This window comes from Martes martes (genome assembly GCF_963455335.1).
Source record: "Martes martes genome assembly, chromosome: 2".
NCBI lineage: Eukaryota > Metazoa > Chordata > Mammalia > Carnivora > Mustelidae > Martes > Martes martes.
In genome coordinates this window covers 173,405,001-173,429,461 of record NC_137889.1, presented here as the reverse complement: position 1 = coordinate 173,429,461, position 24,461 = coordinate 173,405,001, and the positions used below count along the sequence as shown (strand labels likewise).

Below are 24,461 nucleotides of genomic sequence, written 5' to 3'. Positions count from 1 at the left end.
GAGAAACAAACTCAGGGTTTTGGAGGCAAAGGGGACTGGGGGATGGGTGAACCTGGTGGTGGGTATTAAGGAGGGTGCGTATTGCATGGAGCACTGGGTGTGGTGCATAAACAATGAATCTTGAAACACTGAAAAAAATAAAATTAAGATGTTAAAAAGATGAAAAAATGCAAGAATGGTTCAACATATGCAAATAAAAAATGTGATACACCATACTAATAAAATGAAGGATAAAAATCATGTGCTCATCTCAATAGATGCAGAAAAAGCATCTGACAAAATTCAACCTCTTTTCATGATAAAAGCTCTTAACAAATTAGGGATAGAAGAATGCACCTAAACATAATAAAGGCCATATCTGACATGCTCATAACTAACATCGTACTTACTGGTGGAAAGCTCAAAGCCTTTCCTTTAGAATCAGGAACAAGATAGGGTGCCCACTCTCTCCACCTTTATTCAACATAGTACTGGAAGTCCTAGCCAGAGCAATTAGGCAAGAAAAAGAAATAAAAGGCATCCAAATAGGAAAGGGTGAAGAAAAATTATTCATTTGCAGAGGACATGCTCCTATATACAGAAAGTGCTAAAGATTCCACAAAAAAACTGTTAAAACTAATAAATGAATTCAGCAAAGTTTCAGGATACGAACTCAATATAAACTATACAAAAAAGAAGAAAATGATCCCATTTACAATAGCATTGCAGAAATAAATTTAACCAAGGTGAGATATCTGTATACTAAAAACGAAAACATTGAGGAAGGAACTGAAGAAGACGCAAGGAAATAGAAAGATAGCTTGTGTTCATGGATTGGAAGAATTAATATTGTGAAAATGTCCATACTACCCAAAGCAATCTACAGATTCAATGTAATTAATCCCTATCAAAATTCCAACGGCATTATTCAAAACAGTATGGTACTGTCATAAAAACATGCACACAGATCAATGGAATAGAATAGAGAGCCCAGAAATCAACCCACACTTTCATGGTCAACTAATTTTTGACAAGGGCACCAAGGACACACAATGGGTAAAGGATTTCTTTCATAAATGGTGTTGGGAAAACTGGGTCTCTACATATGAACGAATGAAATTTAATTCTTACCTTATACCATATACAAAAACTAATGTCTAAGTGGGATAAAGACTTAAAACTGCAAAACTCCTAGGAGAAGGCAGAGGAAAAGCTCCTTGGCTTTGGTCTTGGCAATGATTTTTTGTATATGACACTAAAAGCACAGGCAACAAAAGCAAAAGCAAACAAGCTAAAAAATTTTTTCACAGCAGAGGAAACAGTTAACAGAATGAAAGGGTAATCTATAGAGTGAGTAAAGTATTTACAAATCATACATCCAATAAGGAATTAATATCCAAAATATATAAGACACTCATACTCCCACAGCCAAAAAAAGAGAAAAAGGAGAATAAGCCAATTAAAAATAATTAAACAGGTATTTGAAAAGATGCTCAACATCACTAATTATCAGGGAAATCAAAACCACAATGAGGTATCACCTCACATCTGTTAGGGATGGCTATTACAAAAAAGTCAAAGGTAACAAGTGTTGTCAAGGATGTGGAGAAAAGTGAATTCTTGTATATTGATGGTGGGAATGTAAGTTGGTATAGCCATTGTGGAAAATGGTGTGGAGGATCCTCAAAGAATTAAAAATATAAAAAATTATAAATAGAACTATCATATGATCTAGCAATTTCACTTCTGGGTATATATCCGGAGAAAATGAAATCAGTATTGCAAAGAGCTATCTGTACTCCCATGTTCATTAAAGCATTATTCACAATAGCCAAGATATGGAAACAACCTAAAAGTTGATGGATGAATGGATAAAGAAAATGTGATATATCAATATTACATTATATGCATAATGAAATACATAAGTAAATGCAATGATACATACATATTATTATTATATACAAATATATCATTGGTATATGTATAATTTTATCTGTATACAAATAAATACCTATCTCTTATCTATTTAAACACACACAGAGACAGACACCACGGAATATTACTGAGTCATAAGAAAGAAGGAAATTCTGCCATTTGCAACATGGATGAATCTGGAGAACATTAGACTAAGTGAAATAAGCTGGACACAGAAAGACAAATATTGCATGATCTCAGTTATATGTGGAATCTAAAAAATTAAAATTAAAAAAGCCGAACTTGTAGTAATAGAGAGTAGAGTGGCAGTTACCATAGGGTGGGGTATGGGGGGAAAGGTGGAAGGAATAAAAAAGGAGAACGGTTGTTGCTAGGGTCTGGGGGGAGGGGATTGTGGGGAGTTATTGTTTAATGGGTAGAGTTTTGGTTTTGCAAAATGAAGAGAGTTCTGGAGATGGATGGGGGTGATGGTTACACATTACGAATGTGCTTAATACCACTCAAGTGTACACATGAAAATCCTTAAGATAGTAAATTTTATGTCATGTGTATTTTACCACAATAACAAAATTGGGGGGAAAAATCACTGTTAAAAAAAATAATAAAAATTGTTTGCAAATTTTCCAAGCTTAAAAAAAAGCACAAAGAAACTTTGGGCAACAAGCCTTCCAAGCTTCTACAAGATTTTACAATAGCATCTAGTGGCAAAAATTGTGTTTTTTCTTTTGGAGGATGGGGTGATTTCAAACTCCTCATAATTAGATGGGCATTTTCTATACCATGTATCAACTCTGGAAGAACATAATATGAAATTAAAAGATACTTTTAACCCTAGGCAGGAAACAAGCAACATATTTATATTACTTGACAGATTTTGTAACTTTAAATATATTAACAAGCCTGAGTTGAATCCCTTTAAAGAGACTTTTATGAGTGGAAATAGTTAAAAAGACCAAAGTCTCTTTTATTATATATGTTATATATACCTGTGTGTGTGTGTTTGCGTTTTCACATGAATGACTGACATAATAGCAGCATCGGAAGACCAACCAGCTTAGCATTACAAAAGAATAAGTTAGATTTTATAATTTAACATACTCCGCCCCCCCACATACAGAGAAATATTAATATGCGGTAGTATTTTCGTTTTATGATGTTCATATATAAAATCCTATCAGAAATACTGATCTTTTAGGTTGTTCCCCAAACTGAATAGATTATAGAAAACTATCTGAGGTTGGAAAGCAAATTTGCAGATTTAAATACTGACGAACAATGCTTTTGAGAACCCTAGGGTTTCCAATTACTAGAAACAAAATTAAAAAACTACAGAAACCAGGCCAAAGCCTCCCCACTTCAAAACTGAACAAAAAAATGGGTATAGTTTATTAGATCTCAGATGCCATCAATTCTAAGTTGCATTATTTTAGGTACCACGGAGAAAGAAAACACTATCTGTTAAATATGATACACTGTTGACTGTAAGATACATACTGATTTAGATACATTCAAATGGGGAAAGTGTGCCACTTGGAATGAAGGGAATAATTCATGAAGTCCTTTAGACGTAATTTATAATGCAAAGGAGACAAAATCCTCCAGCACTATTCACTAAGGTTTATTTTACGAGCTCATCACATTCCAGTAAGATTTTACTTATGCATGACTAACGGAACATTTCCATTTCCAAGAATTCTCCAATTTCTGAGTGCATTTCTATATGGCTTACCACTCAAACACTGAGCTCCCCGATGACCTTTTTATCTTCCCTTAAAATGACGCTTTGAAGGGTAGTGACCGTAGCCACCTTGGTGCTTAGTGCAATTACCATGAGTCAGCGCTGTTGGGACACCTGACATAGGTAATCTCACTTGATGCTCACAGCGAGCTTCTAAGGTATATAATCCAGATGATTCTCTCTTAGTATAGGTGAGGAGACTGAAGTCCAGGAGGCTACTTGGTTTATGCAGGGTCCCTGCTAGTAGTCAGGGACCAGACCCAGCACTCCGTCATCCGGGTTTGGACTCACGCCCACCTCTCATCCCCTGGTATGTAAAGGTTTTGATTGCTAAGATGCAGTATAAGAATCTGGGAGTCCCCAGGTTTTTGCTGAAATGACTCAAACTGTCTTTTCCACTCCCTTTCTTTGTCATCCATTTGTTCTGCAAAAGAGAACTCTCAGGGACTCTCAGAACAGGAGGCAATCTAGCTTAGTCTCCACTTCCAAGGGCAGCTTGAGATCAGACTGCCCCCAGCCACCACTCCCATCTTGGGCCTTTCCACCCAGCCCGGGGTCTGGGGGTCCGAGGCGCATGTGGCACCGGTATAGGGCAGATATATAATCTATGCTAGGTAAGCAAATGGTTTATGCATTATTTATGGAACTCATACTCTCAAGCTTACTTTGAATACATACTAGTCATCCAAATCAGGCTATTAGCTAGCAAAATATTCAGGGTAAATTAAGAGAAAAAGCAAGCTATGACCCAATTTGAATAACATGAGCCCATTTAAAAAACATTTTATATGCCCTGAGAAAAAAGAGGAGAAGGATACACATTAAAAAAAAAGAATCTTAGTATCAATTTCTGAGTGGCTGGAGCAGTATGTAGTTTATATTTCCTTTTTTAAAAAAGATTTTATTTATTGTTTGACAGAGAGAAACAGCCAGAGAGGGAACATAAACAAGGAGAGTGGGAGAGGGAGAAGCAGGCTCCCCGCTAAGCAGGGAGCCCGATGCGGGGCTTGATCCCAGGACCCTGGGATCATGACCTGATCCAAAGGCAGATGCTTAACAGCTGAGCCACCCAGGTGCCCCTGTAGTTTATGTTTTCTTTCATCTTCTGCCATATGTATAGACTATAACTGACTCTTGAACAAAGGCAGAGTTAGGGGCACTGACCCCTTTGCACAGTCAAAAATTCAAGTGTAACTTTTGACTCCTCAACACTTAACTACTAATAGTCTACTGATGACCAGAAACCTTACCAATAACATGAAGAGTCGATTAACACATATTTTGAGTGTTACATGTATTCCACACAAATTCTTAAAGTAAGAGAACTAGAGAAAAGAAAATGTTACTAAGAAAATCATAAGGAAAATACATACAGTACTGTATATATTGAAAAAAATCCACATATAAGTGGACGCATGTGGTTCAAACTGTGTTGTTCAAGAGTCAGCTGTGTATGTAATCAAGGGAGATCCCCAAAGACAGTTTAATTAGCTCGTGTCTGGCTCTTGCATCTTGAAGGTTTGTTATTTTTGTACTCACATCACTACTTCAAAGGAAATGAGCTCAAAATTGGCAGTTTTAACCTGCTGGACTCCGAAATTTGCCTGAAACAAACCCTCATTGCTGGAAAAGGCACTTTCCGACCCATACTTTGCTTTGGTTTCAGCTAAACAGGGAGATGCCTTCCCCTCTCAGATGGGTAACACTGTCTCAAGAATGACAACAACAAGGAAGTAAGAACAGATCACTGCGCCTGAGTAGAATGAGAGCACAGACAGGATACAGGGGCCCAAGCAGGAGCCAGCTTCTCCTTGACCGAGAACATGATCCAAACTCGTTCTGCTGTCAGACTTAGCCCTGAGGCCGGGGGCTGGGGAGGGGGGCGGTGGGAGTGGGAGGGTGGCAGTTTCTTGGCCCGAGAGGAATGTGGTCTCGCCACAAAATCTACCTAGCGTCTGGCTGTTCATTCTAACAGGGATCTCACTTGCGGGTTGGCCCCAGAGCAACACTGGAGAAGCAACTGGAAAGACAAAGCAGGAGAGCAGGAACGGTCCCGAGACCCAGAGCTTGGGTGGTCCTGTTCCCAGGACGGAGGAACGACCAGACGTTGGGCTGATCATTTAACCTCCATGGGTCGGAAGATGTGATACCCAACGTCCTTTCCTCAGCTTCCATTCTGTGACTGAGCGATTTCCTGGCTTTGGTCTCGAATAACTTCTCTGGACAGAAGCCTGGAAAATCAGTCTATTTATGTCTTGGCACCAGTGACCCAGAGGTCACATATGCCATGCATGTGTTTCCCCTTTCACTTTTATACCTCTGAGTATCTACTTTCACTGGGTAAAAGAGGATCTGCATGGGGGATCAGACTCTCCACTCCTCAGACTTTTTCTTTTTGCCTAAACTTTTCAAACCCATAATGTGAGGCTCTGGTCCAGGTAAACGGGATAGATTTTATTTTTCTTTAAATTGGCTCTGATGGATCATCTGTAAATGCTTCTTTACCTAAATACCTTCAATGACTTTTAATTTAACACTCCTTCCATTACTTCTAGATGGAGAAAAACAGTTTCTCGAGAAATGCCTGTTGACATTTGACATCTGAAAGGAATTTTGCAGTGGGTCTCAGTCGTAAGGAAAACAGCACCTACTCAAATGCCTTCCCCCGGCTCTCACTGCAAAATGAAATGTTTCAAGAAAGATCGGATTGTCTGTTTTCCTGGATCGGACAAGATTAGTAAAGCACTGAATTTTTAAGAGGAAGGCCTAGGGGTGATATTATCAAGATTGAAAAAAAATAGACCTACCTTATTACTTAGCTTGAGAAAACAGACGAAATCGTTTAGAAACCTGCCGGCAAAGTTTGGCCCTCGGTCAGGGAGGGAGGATTGCTACAGATCTGGGAGGAAGGAGCTGGTCAGCATGACAACATCGGGGTGAGTTGGGGAGGGGGAGTGATTAGCAGGGTCTAGGTGGCAGAGGGAAGCCAGACTTGGGAAAGAGGGAACAGGAATAACAGAAAGACCAGAGGAAGTACCACATGGAGTATCTGGAAGGCAGTCAGCCTCCTGGAAAAAGTATTCACAGCCGCATGTTTCTTAGTGAATTACAACTGGAACAACTGACAAGCCGAGCTGGACACTGACAAGAAATTCACCCCATTTGTTTGAAATTCACACCTGTGCAAGATGGCAATTTTTGACGATCATGCTTTAAACCTAAGAAACTTTATACCTACCACTTTTCGGGGCTTCTGGAAACGGTACCGTCACTTTCTCCCATTGGTTGTACAACCCTATTAAAAATAACTTAAGGGCACCCCTGTCTGTGAGTCTGAAGTCATGCCAAGTGCTTACTCTAGACAGGAATTCTCACACTAACCTTGAGAGGCATATACTACTATTATCTTTGTCTTTAATATAAACTGAGGCTCAGGTGGGCTTAGATCTTTGACCTACTACATGGAGTACTCTAGGTATTTTAGGAAAGGGCCATTTTTGGTACCACAGAAGAAGGAAGAGAGTCAAATACAAATTCAGCTCACAGCGGATTGAGAAAACTCTGGACTAGCTTTGAGGGCGACAGAAACATCTCTCTGTAGGTTACTGAGCAGGATAAAGTCTTCATCAGCTAAGAAGACCTTCCAACTTATTTTCCAATCCTGGATTCCAGGAGTCTGTATTTGTGCTAGGACATGATTTTCTTACAGAAGCCAATATTTTAAAACACAAAATAAAACAAAAAGGTTTCTGCGGGGAAATATCTCTGGGGCAACCAGGTCAGGCCGTGGGAGACCGGACCCCTTTGCTTAGAATATGTAACATCCTAGTCAACCCCATCACACCTTAGCCCTGTGACCCACCCCTGGAATCTTCTTGTGGCTTCCTCACCACTGTCCAAGCCTTTGCTTCTGCCGTTCCCAACTTGTGGAATAACCAATGCAAATCCCACACCCAAGGTCAAGTTTAAAAACCACGTCCCACACAAAACTTTTCCCACTAACCCCAACCTATAAGGATCTTAACTGTTCTCTGCAAATCTTTCAACCCACTAGTCTTCTGACCCTATTATCTAGCACTTAATTAAACTTTACTTTATACACTTTTCTGGCTGCTTTATGAAAACTGCCCTCCCAGCAAGTTTATGAGATTTTTTTTTTCTTCCCTGCTTCAAAAATGGGGCAGAGAGTAGTCCTTAATTCAGGCTTATCGGTTCCCAGGCAACCAACTACTGGCAAGGTAACTGCTGTCACTGTGTCATTACCTGACAAGTGATTCAGCTGAGGATGATCTGGAATTTGCTGATATCAATAGATACAGCCAGAGTATTAAAAAATAATAGTAATAACAAGCCTAACTTAATTGAGTCTCCATTTCTTAAGTGAGAGAGCAACAGTCCCGAGAGTTTTAAATGAGAAAGGTGAGGGAGAAAGAAGCCAGAGAGAAGACATAATACCGCACAAAAGTGGCCGCGCTGGTCCCAGAGGCTGACAGTCCAACCTCAGCCTGTCCCCCACGACGGGAGTCTTGCGGTCACCCTCCCCTACCACCCTGCCTCACGGTCTGAATGGATGCTCCTGCCTACGGCTGCCATGCCCTTTGAGCAGTTCCAGCTCGCCCTGGACAGCTGTGACATTTTGGTGGTGGGGGAGGTTACTCCTCTGTAAAGAGTGTATCTGTTGGGAATGCAGTTTTTGGAAGAAAGACGCCATTTAAAGAGAACACTATTCCTTTGACGGCCCCCCAGAATGGGGCACATGAATGAGAAAATAGCACATCGAGTCCAAGCCGGTCTCCGGCCCGGCAGAGGGGAGGCTCTGAGGGGCAGCCCCTCTGTTTTAGGTGCTCCCTCTATTTTGCCACGACCACTGAATTCCACCACTTCAACGGGAATACACCGGCTGCAACATAGTCAAGAAATGCTTTTCTTGGGATACGGGGAAGGACGTGAAATGAGGAGTAGGTTTATTGGGAGAAGACATGCTTTTCAAATGACTCTTGGGATAACACACTGGGAATGGAAAACTTTTGGTGTCATAAGTTGTAAGTGAGTATGAAGACTGTTTTAATAATGAGCCAACATTCTCTGTAGGAGAGCTAACCTCTTGGCTTACAGTCTAACAGATGCATACAGGTAGTGATCTACCCAGAAAATACTGTGCTAGCCCCTGCCATAGTTGAGTGGAGAGCCTGGAGTATAGAGTCTAGGGGAAAAAAGGCTACTTCTATTCAGAACCACTATGGCTCCCGAACTAGAAATGAGTCCAAACGAGGCAGTTTTTCTTTCTTTTCTTTTCCTTTTTTTTTTTTTTTTTTAAGATTTGTTTCTTTGAGAGAGATAAAGAGAGGGAGAGAGAGCACATATGGGCAGGGCAGAGGGAGAAGGAGAAAGAATCTGAAGCAGACTCCACACTGAGCACAGAGCCCGATGCGGGGCTCGATCTCACGACCCTGAGATCACGATCTGAGCTGAAACCAAGAGTCAGACGCTTAACTGACTATGCCACCCAGGCATCCCCAACTCTGGGCAGTATTTTTCAAGTAAGAGATCTATAAAGGAAGAGGCTCCCAGGCTTTTCCAAGAGTTTGGACCTACATCTTGAGACTGCCCAGGATCAGGCTGATTCAGGGGAAGAAAGTCCGCGGGGCCACCTTTTCTTTGGGGTTTTTCTTGTTATAGTGTATACATTTCTGAAGTAAGATGATTTCTCTCAAATTACCTAATTTTGCTTCCCTTCAAACAAGATACTTTTGGGGATATACAATCAATGTGAAATATTTCAATCCATCTTCTCTCGGCCTTTAGGGAGTTTAACTACTATTAAAGTGGAAAATGCCTGTCATTAAAAAGAGAACGGGCTATTTTTTCAATTTGCTCACTGTAAAAATAAGAATATGACTCATTATCAAGAATGAGTATATTTTTAAAGGGAGGCTATACTGCTCTAAAAACAAACCAACGCCCTTTTCTTCTGTTTCAGGAGTCTTCTGCTTAATGCCACCGGTAAAGCTTTTTTCCCCCAAAGGGTTAAAAACTTAGAACAAGAGGAGATTAAATAGTTGGTTTAGAAAGTTTAGGCATCATACCATCCAGTCTCTTCACTTATTCTTTAACTTCTATCAGGAATAAAATCTATTCATCGAGGGGCAGGGTTTCTCCCAAACTCAAACAACAAAATGGCCAGAGGGCAGAACTGGTGAGAGATAGAATGTAGACGTGTGCCTGATGGTAGAGCCCTCAGGATTTGTTCTTATAATTTATCTGCTGGGCCTGAGTAAGCCCTGTGTACCTCTATTATGTGGCAAGTGTCATGGACCAAGCATAACACCAACACTGTTGATTTTGTAAAGTATAATGAGAAAGAGCTGAGCTTAATAGTACATGCAAAGGGCCTGTGACCCTAGTAGTCAAACTGAGTCATGGAAAGGTACTGATCAGGGAACTTAAGAAATGCTTATCACTAAGTCTGGCAAAAGACAAATAAGAAGAGAATTACTAACTGTCCCAGAAAAGCAATTCTACCACTACAATATCTAATTAATTATAGAAACTTCTAATTTAAAATTAAGAGCATATATGGACTCTTCCAGTAAAGTTCCCATGCTAGCAGCAAAACTCAATATTTCATCTTATGATAATTAGTAAAAACTCTTCAGAGATGATAACATTTATGCAAATGAAAAGTGAAATTAAATTCCATGTTGAGAGACTCAGCATTTTCCTGGATCACAAAACTTTGCTCCTGGAGACCAGTAAATGTGTTACCATGTGAGGAAATTATTTTGGTTTATTCCCCTTTGCAACTCCTTCATAGGACTTGAGCACCGTGGGGAAGAATTACATCCTCTCAGCTCCTCTGAGAAAACACATTTTATTCTTCCTCAAAAAACAAATCCCAGAATGAAACTGGACCATTATCTTACACCACATACAAAAATTAATTCAAAATGGATTAGGGGCTTAAATGTCATACCCAAAACCATAAAATACTTAGAAGAAATTATAGGCAGTAAGTTCTCTGACATTTGTTTTATCAGTATTTGTTTGGGCCAGTCTCCTCAGGGTAACAAAAGCGAAAATTGAAAAAACAAAAACAAAAACAAAAAACAAAACAAAACAAAAACAGGATTACATCCAACTGAAAAGCTTTTGTGCAACAAAGGAAACCATCAGCAAATGAAAAAGGCAGCCTACTGAATGGGAGAAGATACTTGTAAGTCAGACATCTGATACGGGGTTAATATCTGAAATATACAAATAACTTATACAACTTAATATAAAAAAAACTAATTTAAAAATGGTCAGAGGACTTGAATAGATACTTTCCCAAAGAAGACATACAGGCATATGAAAAGATGTTCAAAGTTACTCATCATCAGGGAAATGCAAATCAAAATCACAATGAGCTATCACTTCACTCCTGTCAGAATGGCTACTATCGAAAAGACAGAAAATAAGAATTGGCAAGGATGTAGAGAAAAGGGAATCTTTGTGCACTGTTGATGAAAATGCAAATGGTGCAGCCACTGTGGAAAACAGGATAAAGGGTCCTCAAAAAATTAAAAATAGAACTACCTTATGATCTAACAATTCCACTTCTGGCTATTTATCCAAAGAAAATGAGACATCAATTCAAAGAGATATATGCATCCCTATGCTCATTGCAGTATTATTTATAAAAGCCAAGATACGGGACAATGGACAGCTAAGTGTCCATTGATAGATGAATGGATAAATAAGACGTGGTATATATGTACGACGGAATATTACTTAGCCATGAAAAAGGAGATCTCGCCATTTGAGACAACATAGATGGACGTAGAGGGTGTAATGCTAAGTGAAATAGGTCAGGCAGAGAGAGAGAAATACTGTATGTGGAGTCCAAAAAACAAAACAAGTGAAAAACAAAACAGACTCATAGATAATGGAAACAAACTGTTTGATACCAGAGTGCAGTGGGGTTTGGGGGGGCAGACAAAATAATTTCAGGGGATAAAGAGATACAAGCTCCCAGGTATAAAATAAGTAAGTCATGGGGATATAACGTACATATAGGAAATACAGTCAATGATATTGTAATAACTTTGGATGGTGGTGGATGGTAACTGGGCTTATTGTGGGGATTGATTGTAATGTGTAAAGATATCGAATCACTATGATGTACACCTGAAATTAATAGGATATGATATGTCAATTATGCTACAATTAGAAAAAAAGATAAGAGACAAGAAGGTATCTCCAGGGATAAGCAAAATAAGACCCAGTCCACTGGTGAGTTTAGCTAGCTGGGTCTTCTAACTCAGCCTTGGAAACAGAAGACAAGTTCCCTTGGGGGTCAAATCTTCTTAGGCTCTGGGGGTAAAATTGTGACAGTGTCCCCCATCCTTTGTAATTCCAACCCAAACGCTATCAATGAAAGCTGCAGAAATCAGCGTCTGGTGAGGACGAACGAGGTTGTGCAGAATCCAGCTTGCACTCTAAAAGGTGGGCTGTGTCTGTGGCCGTGAAAGTTTGGGTCTGAGCCGCAAAACCAGCATGAGCCCTTCCGGAGAGAGACCTAAGAAAGGGTCATCTTTCCGACTCTGTTTTGCCTACCAAACCAGCAAACAGAATAGAAAATTGAGTTTTCTCTCCTGTAATTGTTGAATCACCCGACATTTTTCAGCTTGGCTATTCAATAGTTGCTTCCAATTGTTCTGAATTGAAGGGGCTAAGAACACCTTTTATCGCTTTTAGTGTTTGGGGGGTTTTTTGTTTGTTTGTTTTTAAGCTAATAAGACAGATACCCTTTTATACATATTGTCAAGGATGGAAAGCCAGGTTCCTAGAGCACCAGTCATTTTCACAGTGCATTAACAGGTCTGATGGGAAATAAATAAGGGGTGGAGAAAGGTATTTTAGAGATTTATTTATTTTTCTATAACACTAGATACCAAAAATGTGAAGACAAAAAAAAAAGTTTCTCTTACTCATAAGTGATAATATAACTTCTATTATACCGCACCGACTGGGGTTGAATTGTGTCTCCTACAGCCCCCCAAATTCATATGCTGAAGTCCTAACTTCTGTGTACCTCAGAAGGTCCAGAATGGGACCTTCCTTGGTATAGTATCATTGCAGGTATAATGGGTTAGGTTAGCTGCGGCCATACTGGAGTGGAGTGGGTCCCTAAACCAGGATGGCTGGTGTCCTTATAAAAAGGGGAGGCTTGGACACAGACAAGTACGCAGATGGAATGTCACGTAAAGAAGGCACAGATCAGGGGAAGCCTTCTACAAGCCAAGGAATACCAGAGAGTGTTAGCAAACCACCAAAAACTAGCAGACAGACATGGAACAGAGTCTCCCTCACAGCCAACATAAGGAACCAACCCTGCCAATACCTTGAATTTGGACATGTGGCCAGCACGACTATGAGACGATTAATTTCTGGTGTTTAAGCCACTCTGTTAGCTTTGTTATGGCAGCCTTAGCAAAATAATATACCCACAGAGAGAGCAATGGTGGTTATCAAGATCTACTTATTTTTAAAAACAGATTCTTTCGCAGTGGAATTAGCCCCCAAAGGAAAAGAAAAGTGTGTTCTTACTCTTAGTTCTTGGGCAAGAGAATTTGGCTTCTTTATGCTGATCTCAATGCTACCGTTGCCTTGTTTGAGCTCCACCGGGGACCCATGCACTCTGGCCACACCTTCAAACATCTGGGATTTGGTTAACGAGGGGGCAGGGGCCACCGCGGGACATTCTTTCTCCTTCTCCGTCTTGTCACCATGAACTGTTTCTCCATTCACGCTGACTTTCCCATCTACCTATAGGAAACACAAGGAACAAAAACCACATGCTATTTCCCAGTGGAAGACTATAACGATGAAAAAACACATTTAGAGTCACAGTAAAACATTACCATTTATTAGTCACAGTCCAGCAAAAAATAAGGTCTCTCATATGCTTCTATCGGTTCTAGAAATGAAGGCTCTATGGGCCTCTTTAAAAGGCTGTCCATCTTCTCGGGCCCCTTCATTTTGGATTAAATTTCGTGTCCGCCTTACTCGGGGTGCGCTCTTATTTTAGAGTATATCCTCGGACACTCATAATGCACTCTATGTTAATTAATTGATTTTAAATAAAATTTTAAAAAATAAAGTGTAGAAAACCAAGGAATCTTAAGCATAAATACACACCACAAACCTGGGTTGTAGCACTTCATTTAAATTCTGAATGCTATGCCAGAATTTTGAGATTTTTTTTTTTTTCTGGTTAGCCTACAAATTAGGTGGAACCCACCTAAGGTCAGGAATCTTCTACAGCTTATCTTGTGGTAAGGGGGCAGTGGGTATATTTTTGCAAGCTAACATGAGGGCCCCTGGCCGGATGCCATGCTAAATCACAGTAAATTCCTATTTCCAGTTCATTTTCCAATCCCAATTTTCTCAAGAACAAAAGGCCATATACATTAAAATATTTTTGCTTTGTCCCCATGGCTACAGAAGCTGGTAAAAGCAAGAAAGGAGGAGCAGAGAGGGTGGTTAGTTAGTCTGGCTTCTTGAATGGCATCTAGAACTTTCTGTCTTTAAGTCTGAGGTAATGGATAGAGAGGTTATGGGAGGAGGCTCTGCCCTCAGACAGCCTCAGGTTCAATCCTGGCTCTACCATTTAAAAACCACATAATCTTGGGGCACCTGGGTGGCTCAGTGGGTTAAAGCCTCTGTCTTCAGCTCGGGTCATGATCCCAGGGTTCTGGGATCGAGCCCCGCATCGGGCTCTCTGCTCAGCGGGAAGCCTGCTTCCTCCTCTCTCTCTCTCTCTGCCTGTCTCTCCACCTACTTGAGATCTCATCTCTGTCTGTCAAATAAATAAAAAAATAAAATCTTAAAACAAAACAAAACAAAAAAAACCACGTAATCTTGAACAAGTGTCTTCTCCTCTGTGTTCAGGGCGCCCATCTACCAAGTTTATAATAACTGCATTTCCCTCCTAGTGCCACTGAGGGGATTTTTATGGATTAACATATGCGCAGAGTTTAGAAGAATATCTGGCACATTTTATGTATATAAATATTAGCTGTTATTTTTACGGGACTTTCTAAAATCCTTCAAAAGGAACCATGGAAGGCCAGATATTAGTTACAGCTTATTTACCTTAAGCCAGTGGTTTACATAATTTATTGTCTGTGAGCCATAAGAAGAAACTTAAACCACAACTAAGCACACCCAAGTAAATATAGCTGAATAGGAGTTTTTGCAAAACAGTATTTACTTTTATTATGTGTGATGTACCAGACTTTTTTCCCCCTTGTATTTTACTTTATTTTAAAAAATACTGATACCAAGCCACCAAACTGATTTCATAAAACGGCAATAGGTAGCAAATCTCAATTTGAAAAACACGGCCTTAGGGGCACCCGGGTGGCTCAGTCGGTTAAGCATCTACCTTTAGCTCAGGTCATGATCCCAGGGTCCTGGGATCGAGCCCCACGTTAGGCTTCCTGCTCGGTGAGGAGCCTGCTTCTCCCTCTCCCCACTGCTCGTGCTCTCTCACTCTCTCTCTAATAAATAAATAAAATCTTTTTTTAAAAAAGAGGGATAAGAACACTGCCCTATACTATTTCATTGGATTTTTCTTTACTCTTAATTCTGTCCTGGGAAACTAAGTCTGTATTCTCTGTCTCCCTCACCCCACTGTCCTACTCACAAGAAAACACACACACACACACTCATCCCTCTTAGCTTCTGTCCTGGCATTATCTAGTAACAACTTTCCACATACTACCTTTGACCATAACGGGGTTCACCCGCTCAGTGGCGGGGCTGTGATTAGGGCTGATAAGCCATCAAGCCTGTAATGAGTCAAGGGCTCATTAGTGGTCAAGAGTGAACCCCAGCTCTAAGATCTCTACTCGGTTCTTCTCCATGAATGCTCTTGCGGGGGACTTTAACATTGTTTTTGCCACAACGGTGAGAGACAGGGTTTCCTCAGGGCCAAAGTCTTGCCATCAAGTCATCTGTCATAACTCTTCTGTTTAAATGATTACCTTGCACTATTCATATAAAGGAGGGGTAGTGGACATCTGGATTATCTGATCAGAGGCCTCAGATACCAAGTTACGTAAACGTATTCCTTACCCCCATTGTGGGCCACCTCAACATCAAACCTTCCTTCATGAAATATCACAGAAGGTTCTGGAAAGGTCATGGGCCCTGGGTGAAGGAGAGCTGGTGCCGTACTAGGCGGGATACTGAGCATGTCTGGGGACATGCTGATCTGTGTGTGAGCCCACATGATGAGTAGCTTATTTTCTCAGGAAAATGCATGCATATATTCAATAAGAACTATGCCCTGGGCACCGATGCCAGGCTTCCAGGACAAAGCTCTGGACAACAAAGACACAGCCCCAGTCCTTCGAGGGACACACATCTCAACTCAACCCAGATGAGACATCCAGGATACCCTTCTTTTGTTCTATCGAAGCCTAAGGCACAGACTTTCAAGATCCATTCCGAGTTACTTAATCAAAAAGTGTATATACAGTTTGGTTCTCTCTGAAATTCAATAGGAAGATACATGACATCACATTGCTCAACTAGTTTAGCCAAGCAAACTTTCTTTATAGTCATGTGCCCCTGTCTCCTGCTGGTGAATTCCACCTGTCTTCTATTAAGAACCCATGTGGTGTGCAGGGACAATGAGGACTGATTTTTCTTTGTAGTCAGAAGAGCTTAAGTCAAAGAACAAGTGTTCCTTGTGATGTGAGGGAAAACACTAGAATTCGAGGCAGTGAGAAGACGTTTGGTGGTCGTAGGTTCTTTGGTTTTGGAACATTACTTTACATAGTCACTGGTAGGAAACAACCTAGTTTCTTTCCCCTTTAAAAATATTTGTAAAACCCTGTCTCATCTCAGAATCAAATACATCGCATGCTCCTATGTATTCCTTGTATGGTCTTTTTTCTTTTGCAATTGTAGCATCTTTCTGGATATGATGTCAAATTCTTTAAAAAGAGGAGGTAGCTGCGTATACTTCTACTTAAACCAAAGGCAATGACAATGTTGTTTGGAGGAATTTGCTATACCTCCACAGAGCTGGAGATCCCCAAGGTTTTACTGAATTAAGGGTTGGGGACCACTACTCTAGAGAGACACGCCATTACATCAAACAGGGAAACACACCTGGCTCCTTTAACTATTTGCAAAGCAAATCTCCTGAGACATAAACTTCATAATCATCAACGGTAATACATATCGTTTCTGTTTGATCAACAGAATTGCATCTTCTTGGGGGCAAGATGCTTCTTTCCGCTAATTACCCAGGGTTCACTTTTGGTTCTCCTCTTAAGGAATGCATCCTACCTTAAAGGTCTTCAGAACCTCTTGTGAGTTTTTGGGCTGGGAATAAGGCTTGGGTGTCAGCATAGGCACAGCTTTGGGGGTGACAGTTTTGCTTGGAGACCCGCTGCCTGCTGGCGTGCTGGTGTCCAGAACGCTGGTCCGAGCGATGGTGGTCTCCACGGTGGCAGTGAACTTGGGTGGGGGCAGTGACTGTCGCCGCAGGTACTTCATGGGGCTAGGGTCATTCAGGAAGGGGGTTAAATTTGGCTCTGTGGAATGGCTTCTTTCCAGAATTTTTGGCATCTCCAAGCGTTCGAGAACAGCCTCGCTGATGGTGAACCTCTCGATGTATTGTTGAAGGATCCCCTCTGCCTCTTCCTGGGACCGAGCGTTCTTATAGGCTTCATGCAACTCCCTCTCTCGCCGCTCTCTAAAGGACGGGTGAGGGAGGGGAAGCAAGCACAGAGTCAACCGTCACAAAAATCGCAAAGAACACCTTGGCAGCAGTCAAGGCTGAGCCCAATGGGAGAGCCCGGGGAGTGTGTGATACTGGCATCAGAGCCTTTGTGATAACCAACGATTTTTAGAAAGAGCACATCTAGATACCATTGCACATGGAAAACAACAACAACAACAGAAAGGACTCACTTTTCTTGAACAATTTCTCTGTAGGTTTTGATGCTTTTCCTTCGTTCACTTGTTCCGTCCTCTCCAGCCAGTAACTTCTCCATTTTCTTCCTTTCTTCCTCTTTCTTGATTAAGTCCTGAGAAGCACTTCTTCTACGGCTCTTCCAGCGAGCCAGGTCCTAGGGGGTAGGGGGCAAAGGGTCAACAGAACGTACTTCCCCAGGCCTGCACACAACTCCATTTCTACTCTGCAGAGTGGAGTGGGCACTGACTATGGGCCCGGCACGATGGGAGGCCACGCCTACTCAATCCAGGGTAAGTCTGGTGGGAACAGGGATGTCTCAGAGGCAGGAAGCATTCCCATAGAACCACAGTATCCAGAGCGGGCCGGCACCCCCATTTAAATATGGTAATAGGAACTATGCAATCACATCTCATATCAACTGCTACATTTTAAAGTATTGCTTCACAGGGCACTGTAAGAAGCTTCATTTCTTCCAGTGTGTGAACTGCACATTGTGAATGGACTTGCTGACAAGAGAATGGGAGGAATCAACCACAGACTGACACAATTCCCTCAGGGAAGGAACAAAAGGCAAAATTAATGATTTCTGGGACACTAGAGTCAGGTGGGTGGGATCGAAGCTGTGGGAGAGGATCTCGGTGCCACCTGTTCCCATGCTTTGGGATGTCGGGCACGTTTGTCAGCCTCTCTACACCTCAGTTTCCTGATCCCTAATAAGAGGATGACAATGACAGGTCCTCTTCCCAGCCTATGGCGAGGGTTAAATGACATAGTGCCTACAAGGTGCCAGCTTGATAAATGGTAGACCCGATTCTTACTACATTTCACGGACTTTAACTTTTCTGACTGATGGTGCAGTCAAATCTGCAAAGGCAACCTCAGAGAGCTCTGGGAGGACCACATGGAAGAATCCAGGCTCCCTCCCGTTATCCCCATATCCCAGCTGTTCTCTGCACTGGCTCTTCCCTGGTTCTCATCCTGGCTCCATCACTCACTAGCTGTGAGACTTTGGACAAGTTACTCAGCTGTTCTGGGGCTCATCTGTGGAACTGAGGACGGTACTAGCTGCTAGTTCACTCAGTTACTAAGGAAACGAAAGAAAGCCTACACGCAAGGCCGTTAGAACGGTGTCTGTGACTGGTACGCTTTTGACGTTGGCGCCTACTGTTGCCATCAGCAGCAGACACATTTTCCATTTCAATATAGCATCTTGAAAGACAGTGCATCTTCAATTCTACGTCCCATGCCAGGTGCCTCCCACCTGCACCCCACCGCCTCCCTTTGTGGCCAACCTTCTAGCAGGGGGGACTTGCGCAGTACACGTCTGCGTCCTTCACTCTTCACTTTCCATGTTGTATTTACCTTCCTTGAATTCCCACACCTCCTGTGTCCCTGTTTGAAATCCCCCAGGGGCTCCCTCCCCCTGCCTGGCTTTCAAGTCCAAGTCTACCCGCCCCACCTGACTTCCTGTTCCGGGGGGGCTCTAGCCCACGGTGCTGGGCAGCCTCCCCGAGGCCCATGGCCTTGGCCGGCACTCACATCTTGCCATTTGTCGTCCTCTTCCCGCAGCTGGTTATTTATCAGCTGTAGCTGCTCCTGGCGGGCCCTGCTGTGCGGCTGCACCGTGGCCTCCTCCTCACACCGCATGTCAAACATACTCGTGCTCCTGAGTGTGGAGAGAGAGGAGACAAAAATGGACCGGTGCCCGGGGTGTGCTCTGCGCGTTCTGCCGCGCGGGGGCGCTACCGCGCTGACCAAACGGCCCCTTTCCCTCCGCAGCTCAAGGCAGCAGCGCGATGCGGCGTGTTGCGAAGCCCCAGCCGGCAGCCGGCATGCTGGCACCCCCACCTCTTCTCCTTTTGCCGCCAAAGCCAAAAGGGAACCATCTTTGCCTTCAGGGGCGGCTGCAGCAAGTCAATGTAATTTTTAAAAAAGATTTTATTTATTTATTTGACAGAGAGAGCGAGAGACACAAGCAGGCAGAGCAGCAGAGGCAGAGGGAGAAGCAGGCTCCCCACTGAGCAGGGCGCGCGATGCGGGCTCGATCCCAGGACGCTGGGATCATGACCTGAACCAAAGGCAGTTGCTTAACCACCTGAGCCACCCAGGCGCCCCAAGTCAAATTAATTTTATACGTAGGTGCCAAAACATGTTTACATAAGAGCTAGAAAAAGGTATTTGGAGCTCTGGGCTCTTCTCGTTTGGAAATGTATTAGGAAACAAAATGCAGAGAATTAAAATGTATAACATGGAGAGAATTTATGGGCAAGGAGGGTGGCATTCCGTGAAGCAAAACTTCATTACGGTAAATGCTTGTGCAACGAGCTGTCCTAAATGCTTTCTCCATGAAGGCAGTTTCTCCACTTTCAAAAAAATCATCCAGCCTCAAGTCTAAGACACCCAACTTCTCATACTGAAGTTTCTGAATTGTGGATGCATCCAAGAACTATGCATTAGCGACTCATATGTTTGCTGTGGTTATTTCTATTTCCTGTAAAAATGCCTATAAATTGGAAGTGCAGTTGATAGCATCTCGGAATCAAGAAAATAAGGTATTTTATCGTAAGATTAAGGAATAAAATATATATAATAAAATTAAAAATAAAATAAAATAAAATAAAATGCTCACAAGCATTTTACCTCATTTTTGTCAGGATAATTCTGAGTTTACTCTTTTACAAGAAAATGCTTAGGGAAAGCAATTTTTTTAAGCCCTTAGGCTGTACATATTACTGATATGTTCTATAGGATCTTATTAAATGTTGGGCGAGACCACAGGGCCTCTTCTGTGGTGCTTACACAGACCTTTGTTACAGCAAAAGCTGAAGCAGCAAGATGAAGACAGAAATAAAAACCAAAGCAAAATCCTCACTGTTAAACTCTAAGAACAGAAGACTATGATAGTCCATTTTTGAAGCCAGCTTAACACAAAGAAAAAAAAAAGCCATGCAACTTAGACACCACTTAATTCTAGACATCATCGATGATGTCCCAAATAGTTCTCCCCGTGGGGAGACAATGGACAGCAGCAGCGTTCCTGGACGCCAGTGGGGTCCTGAGCAGACAGCCTCTCTGGAAGGGGAAGACAGATCCCCAGTGCAATGGCTGCCCGCCTTCATTCTGATGCATTCAAAATGAACTGCATGGCTCTGTTGGGTGCCTCTTCCTTCTCTCTAGGGGTTGGACTATGTAAGTCTGACCTAAGAGAGCTAAAACTGAAGAGTGTACTTGCAGTCTGTCTTACCCAAGAGTATTCGAATACTCTGACTGCATAGAAGGATCTTTCCCCGAGGCAGGGAATGACAGACCACCACGGGGAACTGCCCCTACATACCCAGTGGATAGTGATGACTATGGCAGCTGCGTCTTCTAGAAAGATAAACTGCTGTCCTCCAAAGGGGGCGGGGGGGGGGCTGTGATTTTTCGTTTATTTTAGATATTTATTAAGGTTGTTTAAGAAAGATTTGAATTTCATTCCAGTGAAATTCATCCCATTCCTGGAGCCAGGTCTTCTGGAACCCCAGGAAAAAATGGCGGCCTTCTCCAAGATTTGGGATCTGGTTATGTCACTCGGAAAAGAATGGGAGCAAGGCCTTGAGAACTGCTGCCTTCTGTCCTTGAAGGACACCATGAAGTTCTCATGACCCCAGCCCAAAGGTGGCCAAAAGCTGGTTAGTGAAATAAAAAGAGAAACTCGGGTTTGCCCTCTCATATACCAGGAAGTACTATTTTTCCCCAGAGTGGTTTTGTTTTGTTTCAAAGAAATTCCAGCAACCTGACCAAAAAAGAACTAACCGAACTATGAGTTATGTCTTTATGCCATTTCAAAAAAAGGAACTAAGCAAGTTGAAAATTGATAATACAAGACAGAAAATGGGCTGAGTCACCATTCAGTAAATGTCCCTTACTTCAGAGGTTGGACTCAGCCTCCAAAATGAAGAAGTGTGTGTGGGGGGGGGGGGCGGTGCAGGGTGTGTGCAAGGTGGGGGGATCCTGGAGGAGCCCAGGCTCCAGATTATTAATGTGGCTTGCTCTCAGCATTTGCTCTCAGCCCACACCTTATGCTGCTGGGATGAGGGTCCCGGCTGCCACCCCCAGAGTCTCCCATGAAGGTGAGGTGGCATTTTTGAGAGCCAGGAGGAAATCACCTCCAGGGGAGCCTGGAAACTGTTTTGGGGCCAGGTCGGAGGTGAGGGAATTAGGAATAAAACAGCCTCCAGCTCTCACGGTGCACAGGCGCTGTTGGTGGGCAGAGCCTTGGGACGGGAGGAGCGTGCACGTGAAGAAAAGGGCCAGAAGGTGAAACTGTATCTACGGAAACATTTGTGGCTTGCTGGGAGGCGGAAATCTCTGTTTGCCTGTGTGGTAGGTCTGCCCCCGACCTGCATTTTCCTGAAAGGGCACATCTTTTTTTGATTGGACTATATTTTAAGAACGTGCCAGTTCTGAGTAAATAGAGCCTGTGCCAATAATTGCCCTTAAAGATTTTGGAAAAGGGAGAGAGTGGGGGGAATACACTAAACATATAATGAATATCTATTTGAAAACTAAGGTCCCAATATAAACTTTGCATTTTGCACCCCACACGGCTTCATGTAAGTTGCGTCTACTCCCAAGAAGGAAATTCGGCACTTTGGATACTCCCAGGTCAGACCTCTGGAAAAGAAGTTCCTTTTACTCTTCTTAGTCCATGAGGCCACGTTTTGTAAATTTGGGGCAGAGAAGGGAGTCCCCACCTCCACTGCCCTGAAAAAAATCATTCACTTTTCCCGTGGGTGAGGTTTCATATTCAAGGTACAGGCAAGATTCAAACGCTCCTTCCCATGGCTTCCTTTCTTCCACTTTTTGGGATTTCCCAGAGATCCATCCAAGGTCAACTGCCCGGGGGCCTTGCACTGATGACAAATAAATCCATCCCATCAAAATGTTTTTGCGAACCAAATCAAAGTAGCGTTTTGCCTATCGTCTTAGATAATCTTCCTTTCAGTGCATGTTAAATATCGCCAGTGCAGATTTTCAATGTCATAACCGGGGCTCAATTTTTCAGACTACTTAACTCCACGCAGTCTGCCAAGCTCAGGGGGAATTTGGTTTTGATACATGACTGTGCTGCACGTCAGGACACAAAGCCATCAGAGATGGCACACTGGGAATGTATCCTGACACCCAAGGCAGCCCGTTTGGTGCTAGGACAAACCAAGCTGACATCTTGAACACAGACGTGGAAAAGGTACTGGAAACTGGGGCTACTGGGGAAACTGAGTAATCTGGGGGCCCAGTCTCCTTGTCGTTGGTGGCAATGATTTTTGTGTTTTGCACCCTTATTTAAAGACTCCTCACTTGGTGACTGAAATGTCTTAGGCCAGTGTGTGCTCTTTTGATGGCCCATACTCCCACCAGCACATGGACTGGTCCTCCCAGAAACACCAGGCTCGGCAGGGCCACTGACAATGGAATTAGGTATTAATTAGGTTTCTCAAAGCACAGATTTACTCAACTCTGAGAAAGCTAGTATTGTGCCAAGAAAACGTTTGCCTTGGATATCTGCTTTGGAATGCTCCGCAGACGGGAAATCCATTTCTGAAACAGTTCATGTGGTCACAAATGGGAGAGTGTTGGCCCCTTCTCAAATCTGGATGTGAGGCAGAAGTAGGGAATGAACCTCTGAGAGGAGCGGAAACGAAGGAGCCGGGAGAGGAAGGCCAACTCGTGTTTGACATCCTGACTCCTTGCTATGCCGCAGAACTAGAGCGCAACCCCAGTGTTCTGGTCTTGAGCATCCCACAGTTATATTAGTCCAACCTGGGAGGAACTTGGGCTCCTGATTCTATAATTAGTGGTTCAGAATTTGTTTTCTTAGCTCAAAACAAAACAAAACAAAAAAACCAGAGCCATGAGAATGACTCGCCTCATTGTTAACTCCAAGCCCTAACATATCAAGAATTAAATGCAAAACGCAGAATAATTCTGTGGTTCGGAAGGGGTACCAACATCCAGACCGTTAAGACCAGCCTCCCCATGCCATGTCTATGAAAAGCAAATGTTAAGTTTAAGCAGCAGCTGTGTATTAGAATCATGCTTGAGTTACTCTTTCATTCATCTCTCCTGCACAGAACATATGTTCTGCATTCCAACTTCAAGTGCTTTTCCGAGGCTGCGTGAGTCGGTTAGCTGCTCAGTTCACTGTCGCATTAATTGCATTTCAATTAGTGGTAAGTATGAGAAACATGCAGTTTAAGCTAGTCATTAATGGATTCCTACAAACACAAGACAACTTACTCTGCGTCATCAGACACAGGAGTTCTCGGACCGTATCTACAAGACCAAATACAAAATTAGAGGATGGGAAAGACAGAAGGTTAGCTCTGTAACCGAGCTGGCAATAAACATTACCGGTGACATATTTGTGTGCCAAACCTTTTTTGCTGATCGCGCTGGAAGAGAGGTGTCATGACACAATTAGCGGCATTTATTAACTTCTGGACATGAAAGAACAGTCTTGACATTGCCAAAGAATGCAAAATGTGTATTAAAACACAGAGGAGCGATGAAAATAATCCCCACGCTACCCACAAAAAAAGAGTCTGTTCAAAATAAACATAAGAAGGCTTAGGTGCAACCCACAATGTTTAGAGAAGGTAGTTTAAGGTGGAGTGGGGGGAGCCAAACTTGTAAATCGTTCACAAACAGTTAAACCGTTCATGCCTTTGTGCTTGCCAGTAATGGGCTGTAATGGACACCCAACATAGAAGCACACGCTTACTGACCCTTTCCCTGATGTGTTAATGCATTTGCACGAATGACATCAAAGAGCGTTTCTGCAGTTTTCTGAAA

The 24,461-nt window shown here is 42.6% G+C and overlaps 1 protein-coding gene across 1 annotated transcript in view; it reads right to left on the bottom strand.

Moving 5' to 3' along the window:
* Positions 1 to 24,461, bottom strand: part of LIMCH1 (LIM and calponin homology domains 1) — a 326,880-nt gene that overhangs the window by 38,003 nt on the left and 264,416 nt on the right. The window contains exons 16-20 of the mRNA XM_080797210.1: positions 23,907 to 23,942; positions 19,167 to 19,293; positions 17,624 to 17,781; positions 16,997 to 17,405; positions 13,241 to 13,459 (exon numbers count right to left, since the gene is read on the bottom strand). Of these exons, the coding sequence (XP_080653336.1) occupies positions 13,241 to 13,459; positions 16,997 to 17,405; positions 17,624 to 17,781; positions 19,167 to 19,293; positions 23,907 to 23,942 (949 nt within the window). The remainder of the gene's footprint in view (positions 1 to 13,240; positions 13,460 to 16,996; positions 17,406 to 17,623; positions 17,782 to 19,166; positions 19,294 to 23,906; positions 23,943 to 24,461) is intronic.